Below are 19,406 nucleotides of genomic sequence, written 5' to 3'. Positions count from 1 at the left end.
TTGTATAGCACTTATCATACTGTTGTGTAACGTCATGTCAGTTGATAGTAGTGTATATTCCACAACAAAGTTACAATTTATCATTTAAATCACAAACCAGTTGTCATACAGTGATCCTGGGGCTTTTGGTGGTCAGGGGCGCTAGGAAGGTTGTCCTCTCCGCTCCTGTCTAATCCAGATAGAGTTTATAATAGTACACATTCAGGGGAAAGGGGCTCAGTAATGCTTTTCTGACAGTCTAATTGATTTTGAAGTCACAGTTACACATATTAGTTGCTTCCTGTGTCGGCAGCAGCAAAGGCCAGCAAACTTATAACTGGAACATCACCAGTTCAAATCTTGAGGCCACAAGTATGGATGAGAAAAAGTCATGTAGTAGGTCTTTTTTTGTACCCTGTAGGTAAAGTATCCTTGCCTCCAACTTCTCCTATTTGTACTGGACATCTTGCAGGTGTGAAAATATGTATCCAACTATGAAGCAAGGTCTCTGCAAAAAAAACTGGATACACAAAGAGTCAATTTGGCTGGTTAGAGAAGTATTCAGAAGAATTATCAACATAATGCACTGTATGTATTGTACCAGTATCAATAGTAGAAGCACTAATTGCGTACTCATTGCACATTTTGGGTAAATGGACCATATGCTTTGTCTGTAAAATCTAATGCAATGTAAAAAGAGCGACGATAACAGTGTGATTGCTGCAAGCAATGAAACCATGTGAGAAGTTTAGAGCGAAAAATCACCATTTGATGGAGCTGTTAACAACTCATATACATCTGAAATGTGACCCTAAAGTACAGTACTTGAGTAAATGTACCTAGTTACTTTCTACCACTGTAATGTATTTAGTTACTTCCTGTCATCACTGGGTGGGTAAAGGTTAAATTAAAAGTTCCATATTGAAACTTTCTCACGGTAATGCAGACGTCACCGTTGTTGGAAAATTAATTCCCATGTAATTAACATGAACACACATTTGGAGCATCCCCGGGTGTGCGGTGCCACACCCCCGAGCCCCGTTACCGCAGCAGCGGCAGCGGCAGCAGCGGTGGTGGTGTGATCATGTGACGCCTGCATTTCCGACACAACAATACACCACCTTATCGGTCCACATTCACGCTCCCACTCTTCCCCCCACGCCTCGCTGTCGGTATGGCGGACGGCGAGAGGTCCCCGTTACTATCAGATCTGGGAGATGGTACTCTTGGCAGCGGTAACGGCGGGGTGTCTCCCGGTGCAGCGCCCTACGGCGTGCCCAACAAACCACAGAGTGAGTATCCATGGAGCTCTGAGTTAGCCTAGCTAGCGTTAGCATCCACTGACTGGGCATTCTGCTTATCCAGCTAGCTCAGCTGTGACACTGACAAAGAACCGGCGTGTCGTGACTGTGTTTGTGTGGGATATGATGTAAGCTTTTACATTATTGCCCAATAAGCATCACCTGGGAACAAAATATGCGGTTTTGCAACCCTAACGTGTAGCAGAGGCTGAAGGAAATCAGCTAACCTAGCAACCGTTATATTAGCTTGGTAGCTAGCTCTAACTTCAGGTTTACAGCTCAGCGTTATTACCACTAAACTACATTTTATTTACGGCTCCTAAAACAAATTGTTGCAGGTGATTCAACAGCTGAGTGGCGCTCACTGTTCTCGCAATCTAGATTCTCTATTAATGCAATTTCTGGTGGTTTCTACAGTGAGTCTTTTATAAAGCTTTAACTTTCACCCTTAAATGAAATCAAGAAGCAGTTTCCTGAAAAACTTGAACACTAGACTTAATATAACGCCATTTGACTGTCAGATAGAAGCGTTTTATCCATGTAATTACTGAAAAAAAGCCCTTATGTATTATGTTCATGGTAACTGTGCCGCTTAGTTAGCTAGCATCCGAGAAACACCTGATTTGATTGACACATGATAAAGCCATTACAGAGGCTGCTGAGGGATGCTGCGACCAACGAGAGCTCAGTTAGGGAGGGACTGTGTCTACATATAGTATTGGATAAGGCGTGAAATATGGCTCTTAATTGTGTTTTGCTCCCACAACCTGCCCTAAACACTGTCATTCACTCTACTTGCTAGAAATGTCTTGTTCAGAGCAGGTAGCAGTGAACAGGGTAGGAAATGAGGGTTTTTTTTACCCTCATTAAAGCTGTTTGGGGGCATTTTGGATCATTTCCTGGGCATTTTTTTCAAATAATGGGAGATACCTTAGTTCTACGTTGCATGACAGACCAATACTCAGTGACTCTTATATAAAAAAGTGAAGGGAGCAGCCAAACTTATAATGCAAGAACATTTAATGGGTAAAAATACTCACACTGTGTTATAATCCCAGTTGCAGATTATAACTGTGTGAGTATTTTTACCCATTTAATGCATATTTTATTTTCAAAAGTATAAACCATGAACACGTTAAGCAACAACATCACAGTTCAACATCTCAACAACATTGCTTATTGTCTGGCGTGTTATATATGGCACGCTAAGGTTTAAAATAACATGTACTATGACAGCTTTGGTAGCTTTTTTAGGGACAGGTCACACTGGGAGGGTCAGCGACTGTCGAGATTTCTATCGCACTTTAATTTCGAACAGATTGTGACTCAGCTGGAAGTGTGACAGGTTTGGGAATTTAAAAAACATCCCAATCCCAAGGGCAATTTTACTTTTTTTTTTTTTAGGGGCATTTGGCCCAGACCCCCGTTAATTTGCGACCCTGGTACTGTATGTTGCATCAGAGTTCAAGATAGAAGTCTGTCCCCTCATTTACTCAGTCTTGCTCTGCTTTTTTAATCTTTCTCTTACAAACACGTAGACTCCTATTTGTTGAAACTGACCCCACTCAACATTCCAGGAGAGTTTTTCTTCTAAAGCTCCTTTCAGCAGAACTCGAGACCAAATCTTATTATCTTGTTAATCATAAGAGGTTACTTGTCATGGGAATTGAGCCTTTTTTCAGTCCGTTGTGCAACTCTTGTGACTGTGTCCTTTCGAGAATCTGCTCTTTTGTCGCTAGTCTTACTACTTTTGTTTTAATCATTCATTCCCTTTCTTGTCTCCATCCCTGTTCAGGCTTCCCTCCGTTCCCCGGCCCCGCTCAGTCCTCGGTGCTCCTAGGGGAGGACCCTCCGCCCTACTCCCCTCTCACCTCCCCAGAGAGCGGCAGTGCCCCTGTTATCAGCTGCAGGGTGTGTCAGAGTCTGATCTCTGTGGAGGGTAAGATCCACCAGCATGTGGTGAAGTGCGGGGTCTGCAATGAAGCTACGGTAGGTCTCTAGAATAATCCGTAAATGCATTCAGTTGTTACACACACTCACAGGCAATGCACACATTTTCTATTTAATGGTTGGTTCCCCCAAATAATAGTCCATATAGTCTATTATTTCCATCAGAAAGTAGCTCCAATGAAAAACTGTTTGCGTTTGTTATAATTTGGGTGAACCAACCCTTTTAAAATGATACGTGTTGGATTTAAAGAGATCATAGCTGAGCAGCTTGGCAGCCTGTATCAGTTTCCACAGTCAACACTGACCTCTGAATAGGATTTGCCGAAAATCAAGTGGTTCGCTTGAAGGCACAAAGCAAATAGTTGTGTTACCAGGGGATCCAAGGACACACTCGCACCTGACCAGTCCTGTACTGTAATTTGGTTGGTTTGGTCAGGCGAGTATGATGTCATTTGAACAACCAACCTTGAAACTCCCTGTAAAGGTGGTCGTATATATGTCCTCTTTCAAGTGGGCTGAGGAGCTTTTGGCTTTTGATTCTCAACAAACCACATTGTATATGATTTTAAAAAAGCTTAAGAACTTCATCTGGTTCATCCACTGCCACAAGTTTTATTTTGATTTCTCCCCACGACATAAAATGTAGCAGGTAAGTTCATGTGACATGTTTACAATTATGGGGAAAATTGCAATGGAAAATAGCAGGGAACAGGTGGCGTCGTTCTCATTGTGACAAAAAATCAACTGGTTTTATGCAAAACATGGTACAACAGTTGAAAAGCTGCCAATACTTCTATTCTTGTTACTAACCTTCCACTGCAGCTGAACAGGAAAACACTGTTTGTCGAGACACAAAGAGGATATCCACTTTATTTGACTTATTCAGATGGCTGAAGCCGTATATGATCTTATCAGATAAACGTTTAATTACATTTCTGCTCAAAGTGAGGACTCACACTTGAAAAATTGTGAACTTATCCTTTAAGGCACTAGATAGCATACCAGTCATCTTGATAATGATCTCATTTATATATTTATATCGTATTACACAGCTCTCACAATTTGACAACGATACGCTGAAGTTTTCTATTTCCTACTTGTATTGAAAAGTGTGGCAAGATACAACAAACACACAGATGCACAGCCGCACTTTTACTTCCCCAATTTATGAAAAGCTGAACACACACAGTGGTCATTTTAATTACCAACTTTTAATTATCTCTTTGAGGAAACAGGAACCACAGAGAGAGAACTTTAGATGATGGGAACGACTCAAGAGCAGTGCCACGAACGTGCATCACTAGCTATGCATATCCTTGTACAGATGGAAGAAGAAATATATAAAAAATGTGTCCAGATGTACCAATTGGCAATACGAGCAATTTACAGATGGAGGGAGCATATGTAGACACACAGAAATGTGTCCAGGGTGTGTTGATATGGATGGATTGTGGGCCGTAACCTTAGGAAATGCAAAGATGAAGTCGTATTTACACCGAAATCTGTCTGGATGTGCAAATAAGCCTCGGAAGCATCACAGATGGAAGTTGCATCATATAGAGCTGGTGGAGAAATAAATATGGGCACAGATCCAAAGATTTGCACAGGAGGCAAAATATCTTAACAGTATTTGTGGACAGCCAGTGGTTGATGTGAGTAATTGGGTATAATCTGCAGGTTGTTGTGTTAGGGTTAATGTGGAGCTTTTCTATGTCTCAATCATCAACACCCCCCCCCCCCCCTTGTTAATTACGCTGATAAATTAGACATATTGTGACATAACAATTTCGTCTAGCCCAGTAGGGGTGGGAAGAAAATCACAACATAACTAATTGCTATAAAAAATATTAATGGTTGTTTCACTGCCACAGGTTTATACAGTATTGAAAAAACTATATCACAGTTAACGGTTCTAATCTGGAGGCGGATCATCTCTTCTTCTCTTCCAGTCACACTGTGGCTGAGAGACGACGGTTGAGATAGTGGAAGCATGACTTAGCTTATTTAATCACAGAGCATCACACCGCTCCGTTGTGAAGAAACATAGTCCCCCTTAACTGCACATGAAGTTGTTTTAATCAGGAGATTTTGTTGTGAAATCTTTGTGTTTATGTCTCAATAATCTGTTAAGTATTTTGGTAATTTACTTCCTGTCATTCGTGTTGAAAGAGCGTCACGGATGAGGAACAGCTGATTCATTGAACTCCTCAGTTGAAATGAGGAATCGCCTCTACAATACCTCTTCATTTCACTACTAAAACCTAAATAAGGTAGCAGCCGGCTGGAGGGAGATCACCAGGAAGCTGGAAGTTTCTGGTGAAGTTGCTGTTGGATATGTTTTATGTCATTTCCAGTAAAGAAACATCTAAATATCACAATGTAAAACCTGTGTTTTCTGTTTAAAAAGTACAAACATAGGTTACTCACGTACTCACCCATCTTTTACTTGAGTGATTATGTCTCCAGTCTGATCTTGAGTGCACAGCTGATACATACACTGTTTGTTTACATGACATAACTGAGGTGCATATTTAACGGACTCAGTGTGGACAGAGAGTGTCCGATGTCATGCGATCTGACGCGATAGTCGGACTCTTGCTTGCTGATAGGACACGGCGTAAGGGGCGGGACAATGGGCCTACAAGCATGATTTGTGACATCACAACTAGTTCGGAGGTTAATCCAGGTCCAGTATGCAAGTTACACAAGTCTGATGTGGAAACTTGAAACCTGCAGTAAGCAGAGTATTGTATTTTCTATATATCTTACAACATGTCTGGAGGGGATCTTTAACTTTTTTGTGTTGTTTGTTTTTAACACCAAAACAAGACTTAAAAATAAATGTTTGTTTTTTTTTTTAAACAAAATTAGTTTTTTAAGATCCCCTCCAGACATTTATTAAAACACTCTTCTTAGAACAATAATCCACAAAAGAAATGTAATTACCACTTTAAAAACCTTCATGATATTTACTCCTTTCTCCCTCATTAATAATCTATAAATATGCAAATATTTTTTCATCTCAGAAGTTTAACAGGTGGATACAAGACGTCTCCTACTTCACTGTAAAGGAGGCTTCAGGTTTTAACATCACTAATCACTTATGCAAGTCGCATACCGGACTATGATAGGCTCCAAACTAGCTGTGATGTCACAAAACCTGCTAATAAGCCCGCCTACCCTTTAAAAGGGTTTCATCAAAGAGCTCAGAGAAACTCTCTACTCTCAACAGATGAATGTGAAAACAGCCTTTCAGTGTCAAACTCCGCACGCTGTCTACAAACGTCACCGCCATAGCCGGTGAAGCTTTTACAGCTTATAAAGTGAAGTTGATAACGGAGCGGGGAAACGCACAGGACGCCGTCTGATGCGGTTAGTCAGAGTTTAATGATACGGCGGAGAGAAACGTCGGCGGGGCGTACGACAGTCTGACAGCTAAATGTTCTTCTGAGCTCAGAGCAAGGTGTGTGATTTGTTAAAGTGGTGCTCAAGCGTAAAAAAAAAAAAAAAAAAAAGAATAAAGTTTCCATTGTCTCTCTGCGAGCTCAGGCGATGTTGCTTGATAATTGATTTGACTTTCAGTATTATGGATCAGTGTGACCTAGTGAGATGACACACAGTCCGTCAGTACGTACACTTGGTCACTTGGCTGATTATGTACTTCATACATTTATAAAACAGAAGTCTGTGGCTGTCAATTATCTGCTGTATATGTAACATAAGGCGAGAATCAGTGCGAGAGAAACTGTCCTTTCCCTTAACACAAATCTGATGGCAAAGAGTTCTTAACATTCACAAGAGCTGTGTGCTTGTGTGTCATTCGAAGAGCAACAAGTAGTTCCTGATCTGTTGGGGACAATAAAGCACCGGCAGAATCATTGTAAGGTAACGCCGCCCCTCGACGCCTTTACCGTAACCGCAGTACAGCCTCTCCTGATATCTCTCTGAATACGTCTCTCTCTCACATAGTGTTGCTTCATTCTTGTCCATCAGGAATAATTGGCTTGTTTTCTACTCCTGTTCAAATGTGTTGTTCTACTCTCTTCTTATCTTTTTTTTTTCCCCCTCCTGTGTCTCTGTCTCCCTCTGCAGCCCATTAAGAACGCCCCAGCAGGGAAGAAGTACGTTCGCTGCCCCTGCAACTGTCTGCTCATCTGCAAAGTCACCTCCCAGAGGATTGCCTGTCCCCGGCCATATTGGTGAGATATTCTCTCCAAGCCTCTCTCTCTCTCTCTCTGTGTGTGTGTGTGTGGACACCACTGCGAGACTGCAAGAACACTCTGTGTCTGCGTGTGTGTGAGAGAAGTGAGGCAGAGGAAACAGGGTGCAGTGGGAGCAGTAGTCCCTCAATTAAGGCTGTGCTCCTAGCGCAATATACACGCGGTGCTCAGCGAGCCCGATAAGGAAATAACAGCCTCATTAGAACAACCACATCATGCGTTTTACCTCCGCATCTCATCCTTTATTATGAGAGAGAGAGAGAGATCGTCTGTACTGGCTAATATATGTATTGTTTTATTTTCGTGAGATATTTTCCTCAGGAAAGAGGTTTAATTATCAGGTCAATAAATTCTGCTTCTTTAATTATGCACTAACTAGCACTGCAGGCTAGCTACCAACCAAACGCACACTTAGCAAATCCATTCATAATAATAATATCAGAGGCTAGAACAAACACTCAAACCTCTTTCTTTTTGAGCAGAAAATAATAGATAAACTAGAAAAAGTTAGTTTATACAACATGTCATGTGGCAGTTTGTTGATTTTTCTAGTGCATAAAGAAAACATCACAGGTTTGCTGTAAATGCAGTCTGGGAAAGAAAAGTTTCTGATGGGTTTGGTCAGGACATAAACTACACAAAAAGCCAAAAAAGGGTCAAACTGATGCCAGTGTGTTTGAGGTTTTTATTGTAAAAACAGAAGGCTTATGTCAGTCACCGAACGCGCTCGGCTCTGGCAGCTCATCTGAACATCATGCTGCTGCGGCCTCGTGTAATTGCTAAAAAAGATAAGATCCCTTGTTTATGCCCGAGGCATAAAATGTGCAAAAACATTTTTAGCATTTTTTTTTTGTTTGTTAATTTTCTGCTTCTGTATGAATATCATTTTAAAACTGTACATCTGAAAATCTCTTGTCATAAAGATCTGAAACACATAATTCATCTGTCGGCTCCGGTGCAGATCATAAGGTAGGGCTGAAGGCTAATTTTGGGTTTGCATGTTTTAAATGTTTTGCGGTTTTGTAATGAATGCAGTAGGCAATTTTTTATTTTTTTTTTTCATTCCAAGCTAAATGAATTGTGAGTGTCTCTGACAGAAATATCCCACAATTTATCATTTAATCATTTGCTTTGACTTCACATTTTGTGCCTCAGGGGTAAAGGAGGACTCCAAATGATTTTCATTTTTAACTTTCTTTAGAAATATTATCCTTGAACCGTGAAGTTTTTAATACTACTACTACTATTAAAACTGGAGGAGATGCTAAAATTTGTTGGCAGAAAAAGCAACAAACTTTCATAACTGACTAAAATATCTCTGCATGTTTTTTTTATGTATCTGTTCACATTCCCAGTGTCGCCACAGTTGACCAAAGGTTATTTATTTAATGAAAGCAATGTCAAAAGGTTTTATATATTCCTCATATGCCACTTTGCATTTGCCTGTATTAAAATGCTCCAGAGAGTTTACCTCCAGACTTACTGTTTAGCATTCAAACCAGACACATTTCTGCGCCGCCGTCTGATCAGTGATTCTGAGCTACTGTGTGGAAGAAAGGTTTAGAAAAGCAAGTGTTGGTAGTAATGAGATGGTTGGCTAATAATGGACCCCAAAAATTGACACCGCTGTCAGCCTTTCTACACCAGCCGTGTGAGACGACGACTCACAATAAAAAAAATCAAGCTGTGATTATTAACTTGCGTTGACGCCGGGTAATATCTGGAGTCAATTGTGCTGTCAGTGCTGACTTTGTGTGTTTCTGTGTCTGTTGGTTTCTTTCTAGTAAGAGGATAATCAATCTGGGTCCAGTTCATCCTGGTCCGGCCAGTCCTGACCCCCAGCCAGCCGGGGCCCGGGTCTCCTGTGGACACTGCAGCAACACCTTCCTGGTACTAGCCAGAAAAAAAATACAATTAAAAACACTTTGATCTTACAGCAGTAGATTGACATTTCTGCTTATTTGCTTTCTCAGCGTGACTGAAGCTACCGCCAGGAGCCAATTAGCTTAGCGTAGCATAAAGACTGGAAACATGTTGGAAACCTGTTGCCTGCTTCTTGTACAGGTCACACAAACAAGATTTAACATGTTAATTTATGAGATTTAGAGGTGCTTGTTGTCAGATTTTGTTACCTTTGGACAGAACAAGGATATCTGTTTCCAACTGCTTTCACTGTTTTTATGCTTAGCTAACTGCCTTCTGGCCGTAGCTTCATATTGACCGTACACTACTGTAGGGCTGCAAATAACAATTATTTTCATTATTGTTTGATCTGACGATTATTTTCTCGATATATCAGTTAGTCGTTTAGTCTATAAAATGTCAAGATGCAACCTCAAATGTCTTGTTTTGTCCCAACCAACAGTCCACAACACAAAGATATTCAGTTTACCGTCATAGAGGACTAAAGAAACCAGAAAATATTCACATTTAAGAAGCTGGAACCAAAGATTTTTTTCTTAAAAAAATGACTCAGGACAACAAATCTATTATCAAACAGTCACTGATTCATTTTCTGTCAATCAAGTAATCGATTAATCAACTAATCGTTACAGCTCTACTCTACTGCACATGAAAGTGATATAAATTTTCTCATATGACTCTCAGCAAGAAAGTGAAAAGGCTTATTTCCCAAAATGTAGAACTATTCCTTTTAATCTTTTGGAGTTTTTTATGATTCTGAAGAAATACACTTCAACCACATTTTTATTAGTTTCATAATTAGTTTTGAAAGTGTCTTTGTTTTCTTTTCAGGTTTAGATTGCAAACAAACTCATAAACATTTTATTGTGTAGAGTAAATGTAATGTCATCTCTGTTGTAGGAAATATATTACTAAAATACAGAAAAGCAAACAAAAAAATTGACTTTCAAATTATTAACAGTGGCGTCAATAGGACTGCTTTTATTTAGAAAGCGGTTCATTTATTACCCTCATCAACCTTAATAGCAATCAGTAGAACCTGCATCATCAGTACAACCACCGTTCGAGTCTCTGGCACATTTCCCCACATCTCCGATCTGCTTGAGTGACATAAACCTTAGAAAGACATAAGCAATAAAATCACTTTGGAGTGCCAAGATCCAATAAAAAACGTTTGAAAAGGTGATGTATTACTATGCAAAACAGCGGAATCGTAAAAAACTGCTTTGGCTTTGCTTCTTTGGCTTCTCGAGTGAAGCTTTTATCATTTGAACTGAAGTATCTCGTGACAGTTTGAGTGAGCCTGAGAGGTTTTTGTTGTGGGGGCATACTGTAGCACGGCCCCAGAGAAGTGAATTATTGTTAAATCAAAAAGTTCTTCAGGCCAAGTAAATGTTGAGTTACTGATGTAGATCAATAACTCTATCAACTCTCTCTGCTGATATATTCTGGTCATTCTTTGCTAAAGGGGGAAGTAAAAATGTGAACTTACTGCCCTTTAATAATGCATGGGACAGGTAAAGACGGTTTAGATATGTGGTAAAAGAGAGGAGGCTGGCAGATTCAGAGAAAGAGAAGCATAGACGGATGCTACGGGGTGTTTAGTATTCAGTCAGACCTTCCCTTCCCTACCTGCTTAAAGACAGGGTGGCTGAATGAAAATACAGATCCGTGGGTGGCGTCGCAGCGATCCTTTTTGTCGCAGATCGAGTGATAATGTTCTCTGTGCTCTCCCCATACAGAATCTTTCTTTCAGAACAAGAAGAATATACGGCACGCACGGCGTACTCTGCTAGCAGGGTTCACAAATGTATCACGGCCCCCGACGTCAGGGAATAAATACCTGCACACTGAGAGGAGAGACCGTTTTTCTTGCTCGTGTTGCGGCTGACACAAAACACCTGTTGATAAGAACTCGGATGGTCGTATTCAGAATCTTTTTAAAGTGTATTATCAATCCAGGCAGCAGGCGGATTTAAACAAGAGACAGAAAATCAAACATCTTGATGGAGTCAAGATCTGGTTTCAGCTTCTCAGATGTGAGGACTTCCTGTTTTTCATCGATTTAGATGATTGTAAATTTGAACATCTTATGGCTTTGGATGGTTTTGGATGGTTGGAAATGTCACTATTTCCTGCCAAAGAATCAATCTGTTAATTGAAAGTAAAGATTAGTCACAGCCTTACAATCATGGGCATGTAGTAAGCAAAAATCTAAATATGTAACGCACAAAATCACAGGCCTTGTGTTTTAGAATAGAGGTCTATGAATCATACTGTGAACATCACAGTCATGTCATCTGGCACTTTTGTTACCACTTTTAGTTGAATCTCTTCCTTTTGTAATTTCAGTGGACAGAGTTCACAGACCGGACGCTGGCCAGGTGCCCACACTGCAGGAAAGTGTAAGTAGCTATAAGCAATTCATCAGTCACACCACTTCACTCTCACTGTACCTTTTTATATTTTTAGATTTACATCACTAACATTTGACGCTTGTATTACACTCGCAAAGACTAAACAGGGAGATGTTTCAGGGTTTTTCTCAAGGACATGACTAACTTTGAATCAACATCCTGTTTTTTTATGATTTTTCTCTCTCTTAACCTGAAAACCTGCAACACATTTTCCCCTTGCTCGCCCCAGATTGGCATGTGTTTTATAATATCATGAGGTTTCTGATCTGTGGGACTTTGCTCTATGTATATTTCCTGCCTCAGGATTTTCTTAGACCTTTGCCACAAACTACATTCTTCATTGCTAGATCCATAAGCTTCTTAACCCTGTGAGAAAAGTTCATAGGAGTTTAGTTCACAATAGTGTATGTTCTGTTTTTGTTTGTCCTTGCTTGGAACAGATTATAATGTAAGTGCACACTATGTCGTAGAGAAGAAAATGAGTAAAAACCATCCTTATATGACGCAGTATCAGTTCTTAAGATGCTAATATGTATTGCAATTAAATCAGAACAGTTACAGGAATATTTCAGGAACCCGTCAGGCACATAAAGCTACAGGTGGCCTTCTTTCTTCTTCCTCAGTGTTTAAATCCACAAGGTGCTGAAAATAGATGTTATATTACTGTGATACACAGGTGTGCACAGGTGCGGTCTTTATGAACAGCTTTAGTCATGAGATTTCAATTTGTCAAATCCAAAATAGCTTAAGAATATGGATTGAGACAGCTGGGCAGATGCTACTTGAAGCTTAATTTGTGCAGGTGTGTCATCATTTTTCTTCATGTGACATTTCAGCCCTGCACTTCCAGCAACAGTTTATCTAACCACAGTAAAACAAGCAAACTGAAAATATTGATTGTAGAGTTATTGTTGTTCTTTAAAAGTTCAGATAAACACAGGCTCATATTGTGTTATAAACAGGCCTGATGTTAAAACACACACAAATGATTAATACAACTAATTTTTCTGGTCCTGCAGCTCCTCCATTGGTCAGAGGTATCCCAGGAGGCGGAGCTTGTGGTGTTTTCTACTCTGCTTGCTATTCAGCATCTCGACCGCCGGGCTGATGGTGAGTTGACGCCGTCGCCCACCATCCTGACATCCACCGTACACCATACTCTCCGTCATCCAGTAGAATTACAGGCCCGTTCTCGAGTTTTGAAACGAGATTACTGAAAAGGTTGCAGGGCAGGCGTTTACCCTTTAAACTGGACAAAAAAACACAATGAAACGAAAACATTTATGAACAATATCCTCGCCAGTGTTCTGAAACTGCCCTCTGCTTGTAATTAATAACGTGAAAACTTTGCCCTCGCACAGCAGGAAGAAGCAATACAATTACAGTCCCTGTTGTCACATCTCTCACATGGTAGCGCGCACCATGCACCTGCTCTCTCCAGACACTATGACAGGCCTCTATTTGTCAGTGAGATATAGTGCAAACACAACCTAGTTTAACTGTAAGGAGCATTCACTCAACAACACCAGCAGACACACCTACTGAAGAGCAGGAAATATTATTCCTGTTTAAAAATTTGACCTTCTGTTTTGCCTCGGCTCCTCTTCAGATTGATGTGAATACAATCATACACTTAATTCTTATTTTCTTTGGTGTTTTTAGTTATTTTTGTTGCTCTCATTTAATTGATTATAAGAGTGCAATAATAGAATAACCTCTTAACTGTAGATCTGATTTTTTTTTTTCTTAGATAATCAGTAATTTATAAAAGGAGGAAATGAACACTTAGACACAACTAGACGGTCGATACATTCCTCTTCATGAACAGCAGAGGGTGCAAGATGAGCACCAAACAGCAGCAGCAGTATAGACACACTGAACATGTGATGAATATGTGCCTGCCTGCCAGCATGGAAGAACAGTAAGCAAAGTGCAGACAAAAAACACCGAATGCTGTAGTGACAGCGTTGCGTAATGCTGGTGTGGTGACATTAAACGTCACATCAACGTGGAATCAGACTCTGTTTCAAACAAAAGGCGGTTTTAATAAAAATAAATCGTTGAAGAGCAGGGGTTTGACAGTTTAATCTGCAGAGGTGTACATTGTATCAATAAACTTTATCGGCAACAACCCAAGACAAGTAACGGATCCATCTTTATTTCCAGTTAATTAGGCATAAGAAAGCAGCGAATTTTTTTTTTTTTTAAATGAAGGTAGTTAAGATTCATCACCATAACCGCCGTAACTTTCCGGAGCTACAGGAGCTGCAACACCAGTTAAGAGGAGCCAGTTAAAATGTTAAGTCCTCAGAGCAGACTGACTCATTAAAACTTCAGACACCATTTACTGGAAAAGGGGAGGAATCTCATCTGAGGCCGGTGCGTGTGTGTATATATTTCTTTTGAGCGTGTTTGATGTTTCTTTTTTTGGGGGGCTTGTATAAACCGCTTTTATACTTTTATGGTGAGATCTAACCGCCTGAGCGTTTTTAAATGCTGATAAACAGCATCTGCTTGACTTTTCTCTGACAGTGTTTTTGAAGCGTACCTGTAACGCACACAAAACCTTATCTGGCTTTATTCCTAAATGTAAAAAACTACTCGTTGGCCACAAGTGTGTATCATCCATCTCTAGGTGTCAAGCACAAGAAAAAGAACATCATTTATTACAGGAATTTATTACACGTCTGGAACAAATCCTTCCTAAAATATTTTTTCTTTTTTTTTCTCGGACTTTTTTTAATACCTAAATTAGCTCTGCTCAAGTGTTGTGACTTTGAAATAGGAATTCATCTTTCTATATTTCCACAGCGTCCCTGTAGGTTCTCTCAAAGTCACTTTTGCCATCTTCATTAAATAATTTTCCTCTGAGCAGCTGCACACTTAATACTTGATGGGATAGCTATTTTCTCCCTCACCCCTCAAGTCACACTTAATTATTGAATATGTACTCTTCCATGAAAATTTGTCCATTTGAAACTGTTAAATTATTGTCAGTGCAGGTGGTTTAAGTCGTCCCTCTCGCTGACTATAGATACATAAAGTAAACTAAATGTTTTTTTAACGTCTGTGTGACGTCGCGATGAAAGCCTCCCACAAGTGAATTCATGTCGGATGCTTTTGTTCACTTTTAATACGTGAAAATTGCTGAATATTTGGCTTAATTTTGATTAAAAAATGTATGAAAAGCAAAACATTTTCAAGCCAAATTGTAGCTTCAGCACTCAGTTGCATTTAGCCTGATTGGACTTGAGCTAGTTCATTATAATCACCATTACACACCCAGAATGTGCTGACGATATCTTTTTACAGGGTTTTTATGAGCAACAGCTGAATTATGGCGTCTCTCTCTCTCTCTCTCTGTGTGTCTTCAGGCCGGGACGTGGGTGAAGGCTCAGACCTACCAGGGGATCTACGCCTCGTGGGCCGTGTTGCTGCTCCTGGTTGTCGTCACCCTGGCGCGGGCCTTCTACTGGGCCTGCATGAGGGTCAGCCAGCCCCTCCAGAACTTCACATAGAGTCAGCTCCCAAACCTGCCGCACCCTCTTCCCAACCCGCCAGGATGGAGGAAAAGATGGCTTAAAAAAAAACAAACAAACAAAAAAAAAAAAAAACAGAATACCGAATATTTATTTAAATCCAAACTCCTGAGAGAGAAAAGGTTCTCCTCCTCCTCCTGTCCCTTTTCCTTTTAGTCAAATGTGTTTCTAAAACTGGATGGCGGTGGCTGCGACTGCTATATATCTATCGGTAATTATGATGACGCGTATAGCCTAATGTACTGTTTATCTATTCTAATCTCGTGGCCAGTGTGGGTTCATTTTAACATTTGTAACACTTTTTTCTTCTTCTTTCTCCCCCCTCCTTGCGCTGTTTATAAAGTTTAGCTTTAGTCTGTGGCACATCTGTTGCACTCCCGCAACACCTAAGATGAGGGCTTAAAGTTAAGTAGATGTGAATTGTGCCCTTGTTTTCGTTTAAGGGGACTCCCCCCCCCCTCCCCCTTTTCTCAGCATTTCACGTTTTTTAAACCGGAAAAAAAAAAAAAAAACAACAAATTATTTTGTGAAAGCAGCGATGAAGTCAGATGAAGCTAATAAAATCGATGCCAGTAGAAGACGATTGGCTAAAGGGACATCAGCCTCCCTTTTTGTGAATCAGAACATCAAGTAGGTGTTGAAATGTGTCTGAAAAATTGGATTCAGCAGTACGTGAAAGGTAGGCTATGATGTTTCTGAACTCAGTGTTTATGCTGAATTATCCCCTGGGACTGACTTTGATCCAAAGCAGCTTGAAAGCCTTAAAAGGAGTTGTGATAGAAGGATTCAACGCACGCACACAGAGACACACACACACACACACACACACACGTACATACACACGTACATACACAGCCATATGAATGCATACCAGCACACAACAAAAGAAGGATGCTCTTTAAGAGTTGCAGCTCAGAAACCAGTTAGTCAAAGGCGATCCCAGCCTCTGTCTTCAAGGACAGACACGCAGACATTCTCCTCAACGCTCTCGTCCTTGTCTCGGTGACATGCGTGCCACTTTTGTGTGGAAGTTGGATATTTTCTGGTCCAATAAGAGTGTGACCGCTTTTACAGCTCGTTTTCATTGATCCAAAAATATAGAAAACAGGTTTACTTTCTTTTGATTTTCAGAGTTTTATTATCTCCAACCAACATATCGCTAAATGTTGCAGGACCCTTCCTCCCGTTTCCAAGAGTCACGTTGACTTGATTGCATTTTTCTGTATTGTTTGACCTTGTTTCTTCTTGTTAATTTTGCTTTCTGAAACAGAACAATTAGTTTTTAAGACGTCGATATCTGCCTCTTTATACCCATAAGACCCTTTGAGAATGAGTATTTCCTGTAGTTGCTTGTATGTGTTTGTTTTTTTTTATCCTTATGAACTGCACATATTTTTCTAGCTGAGGTTAAATCTGTGCAAACTTTAAGCTTAAAAATACCATACTTCAGTTCTTAAAGTCAAACTTTGGGATTTTTCACCCTATTTCCCCATCATTTTGTGTCTAAGTGACTAATGGGGACAACAATTTTTTAAATTGGTCCAGTATTGAGTGAGATTGCTGCAGCTACCAAACAGGCTGCAATGTAATCTTTTGGAGCAGTCGTGACCCATCACTGACAGGCTCAGATTGTTATTATAAGCATCTGACAACATTATAGAAAAGATCCCTGCAGAGAAATACAACTTTTTTTCTTTACCTTTCTCTGGATCCGGTCTGTTTGTTATCATGTCTAACCAAGTCTCGCTCTAAAATCCTGCGAGAAGTTGTCGCGGGAAGAACGCTAATTATTCAGCCATGACTTTGAAAATCTTTTAGATAACACTAAGCTACACTTCCTGTACTCCCCGACACTCCTCACTCCAACTCCTTACTCACGTGTCCACTGTTGTCTTCTTGCGACAAGTCACCTCTCACATGATTTCAGAGCGAGACTTAGTTAGACGTAACAAACAGACCGGATCAAACAAATGGTAAAGATAAAAGTTTTATTTCTCTGAAGGGATCCTTTCCATAATGTTGTCAGACACTTATAATAACAATCTGAGCCTGCCAGTGGCAAAAACAAGAACTTTTAGTGGACGTACATTGACGGGGCGCAACTGGCCCCCCAAAGGATTACATTTCAACCCGTTTCGCGGCTGCCGGCTGCAGCGCTCTCGCTCAATACTGGACCAATTTCAAAAAATTGTTGTCCCCCATTAGTCACTTAGACACAAAATGATGGGAAAATAGGGTCCAGGTTGAAAAAAAAATGCCAAAGTTTCCCATTAATATCTCCTGAGAGCATACTGAAAATTTTTTGGATGTACATCTACAAGGAGTAAAATGCTGCAGAATTCAAATAACATGATTGGCATAAAAGCACCATCACACTCAGCTCTGCCAGGGTTTTTTTTTTTTGATTCCTACCGGAGCCATTCATGGTTAAAACATGTCCAGTTTATGTCAGTGAAGATGGAGGCTGGTCCTGAGCTTTTCTTATTGGTTGGTTACATTTGTTGTTGTGGGCAGTTGGAGCTTTGACCTTAAGGCCAGTGAAATATTTGCTCAGTGAAGCTTAATATCAGTAAGAATAACAAACACAAAACACGCACGCACACACACACACACTACATGTTACATTCTCACTCAGTATAAGTCCCATGATGACTTGTCTGTGGTTCTGAATGTGGTAACATTGCTTTTGTTATGAATTATGTATTTTGGTTCTGTTTGTAAATATATTTGTTGTTTTATGTAAAAGGAAGTGACTAAGCGGATTATGTTGCACTCCAAGCTTAACACTACTGCTGTGATTGCTGCAGAAGTTTTATTTGTCGTTTTTAAGAAGGTTATTTTTGCAACTCTTCACCTGTTACATATTTAATGATTTGTTGAACTACTAACCTAATAAGCCTCTGGACACCCGGTCGTGTCCAACTCTTAACCACAGTACACACACACACATAAAAATACTCACATACATGTGATGTAAACACACACACACAACATACTTACACTAATAAAACATTTGGACAGGTAATCACATTCCGAAGGGATGTTATATCTCTCGCACACACACATACACACAAATACTCACACCCAGCACCTTATACAGTAGTGAGAAACACTGCATACACCAAGTAAGATGAGAAGACGTTACCCTGCTAGACTGAACTGAGGTTGCAGACAGCAACGGTTTATGGAAGTGTCATGTTATTTATTATACACGCTGCAAAAAAAAATTCCACTTTAACAAGTCAGTGATTTATTATGTCCTAAAATCTTATTAATTATGAAAAAAAGTCTGTTCGTGGGGTGATAGTGTTTCATTTTCTTCAAGACTGGTCCAAGGGCATTTGTTTTTTTCCAGTTATGTACAGTGATTTGCCAGTTTCAAGTTATGGTCAGTGCTTATTTTTCCCCCCTCCAATACATAAAACTGTGTTGGAAACAAATGAAAATTGAGATTTTAAGACAGAATTTAAGATTAAATGACTTGTTAAAAGGGATGTGGGTTTTTTTGTAGTGTGGTGATCATGTTTTATCCATGACTGCAAAAGAAATCAATCATGTTAACGCCAATAATCAAGAACCTGGCTGATGCTCTTTTCAGAGTTTGTTTACACACAAATAAAGACATGATGTGTAAAACCATTGACTTGAACTTTACTCATTTACCAACACACCGGATGTGAAGATGTCCTGAATTTCAGTCCAGTAAGTGGAATGCATTTTAGATATTTTTTAATTGCCATTTTGCAACTCAAAAGATGCCGTAGGTAAAAAAAAATAAGTACAACTGTCCCAATTTAAAGTATGGATTTCTCAGTGTTACAGAACCTGTCGTTTTATGATGCAACATTGTGAAGCAAACATTCCTGACAAAAACCCCTATGGTCAAACAGTTGCATCATAAAATTTGTAGTGTTCAGTGTGCAGACTACCTCTCCTTTTACCTCCTTTGTATGCTGCTTTTGTCCTGTACCTGCATCCTGCTGTGGTCTGGATCAGTGCACCAAACTCCTCTGTATGACTTATCCCCACAGCACTCTGAGATGGGCTCAAGTACCCCCTTATCAACACTACTGTCAT

At 40.0% G+C, this 19,406-nt stretch overlaps 1 protein-coding gene across 1 annotated transcript; it reads left to right on the top strand.

Annotated features, from left to right (window-relative positions):
* Positions 1–1,029: 1,029 nt before the first annotated feature.
* Positions 1,030–17,319, top strand: pip4p1a (phosphatidylinositol-4,5-bisphosphate 4-phosphatase 1a). Its single transcript, XM_042427468.1, has 7 exons — positions 1,030–1,271; positions 3,076–3,269; positions 7,323–7,429; positions 9,235–9,340; positions 11,726–11,778; positions 12,810–12,900; positions 15,165–17,319. Exons 1-7 carry the CDS (start codon positions 1,154–1,156, stop codon positions 15,306–15,308), a joined length of 813 nt encoding a protein of 270 aa, XP_042283402.1. The 5' UTR covers positions 1,030–1,153; the 3' UTR covers positions 15,309–17,319.
* Positions 17,320–19,406: the final 2,087 nt, after the last annotated feature.

This window comes from Thunnus maccoyii, chromosome 12, assembly GCF_910596095.1.
Source record: "Thunnus maccoyii chromosome 12, fThuMac1.1, whole genome shotgun sequence".
In the NCBI taxonomy this organism is placed as follows: domain Eukaryota; kingdom Metazoa; phylum Chordata; class Actinopteri; order Scombriformes; family Scombridae; genus Thunnus; species Thunnus maccoyii.
The sequence above is the reverse complement of the archived record's forward strand: the minus strand, read 5'-3'. Positions and strand labels throughout refer to the sequence as shown.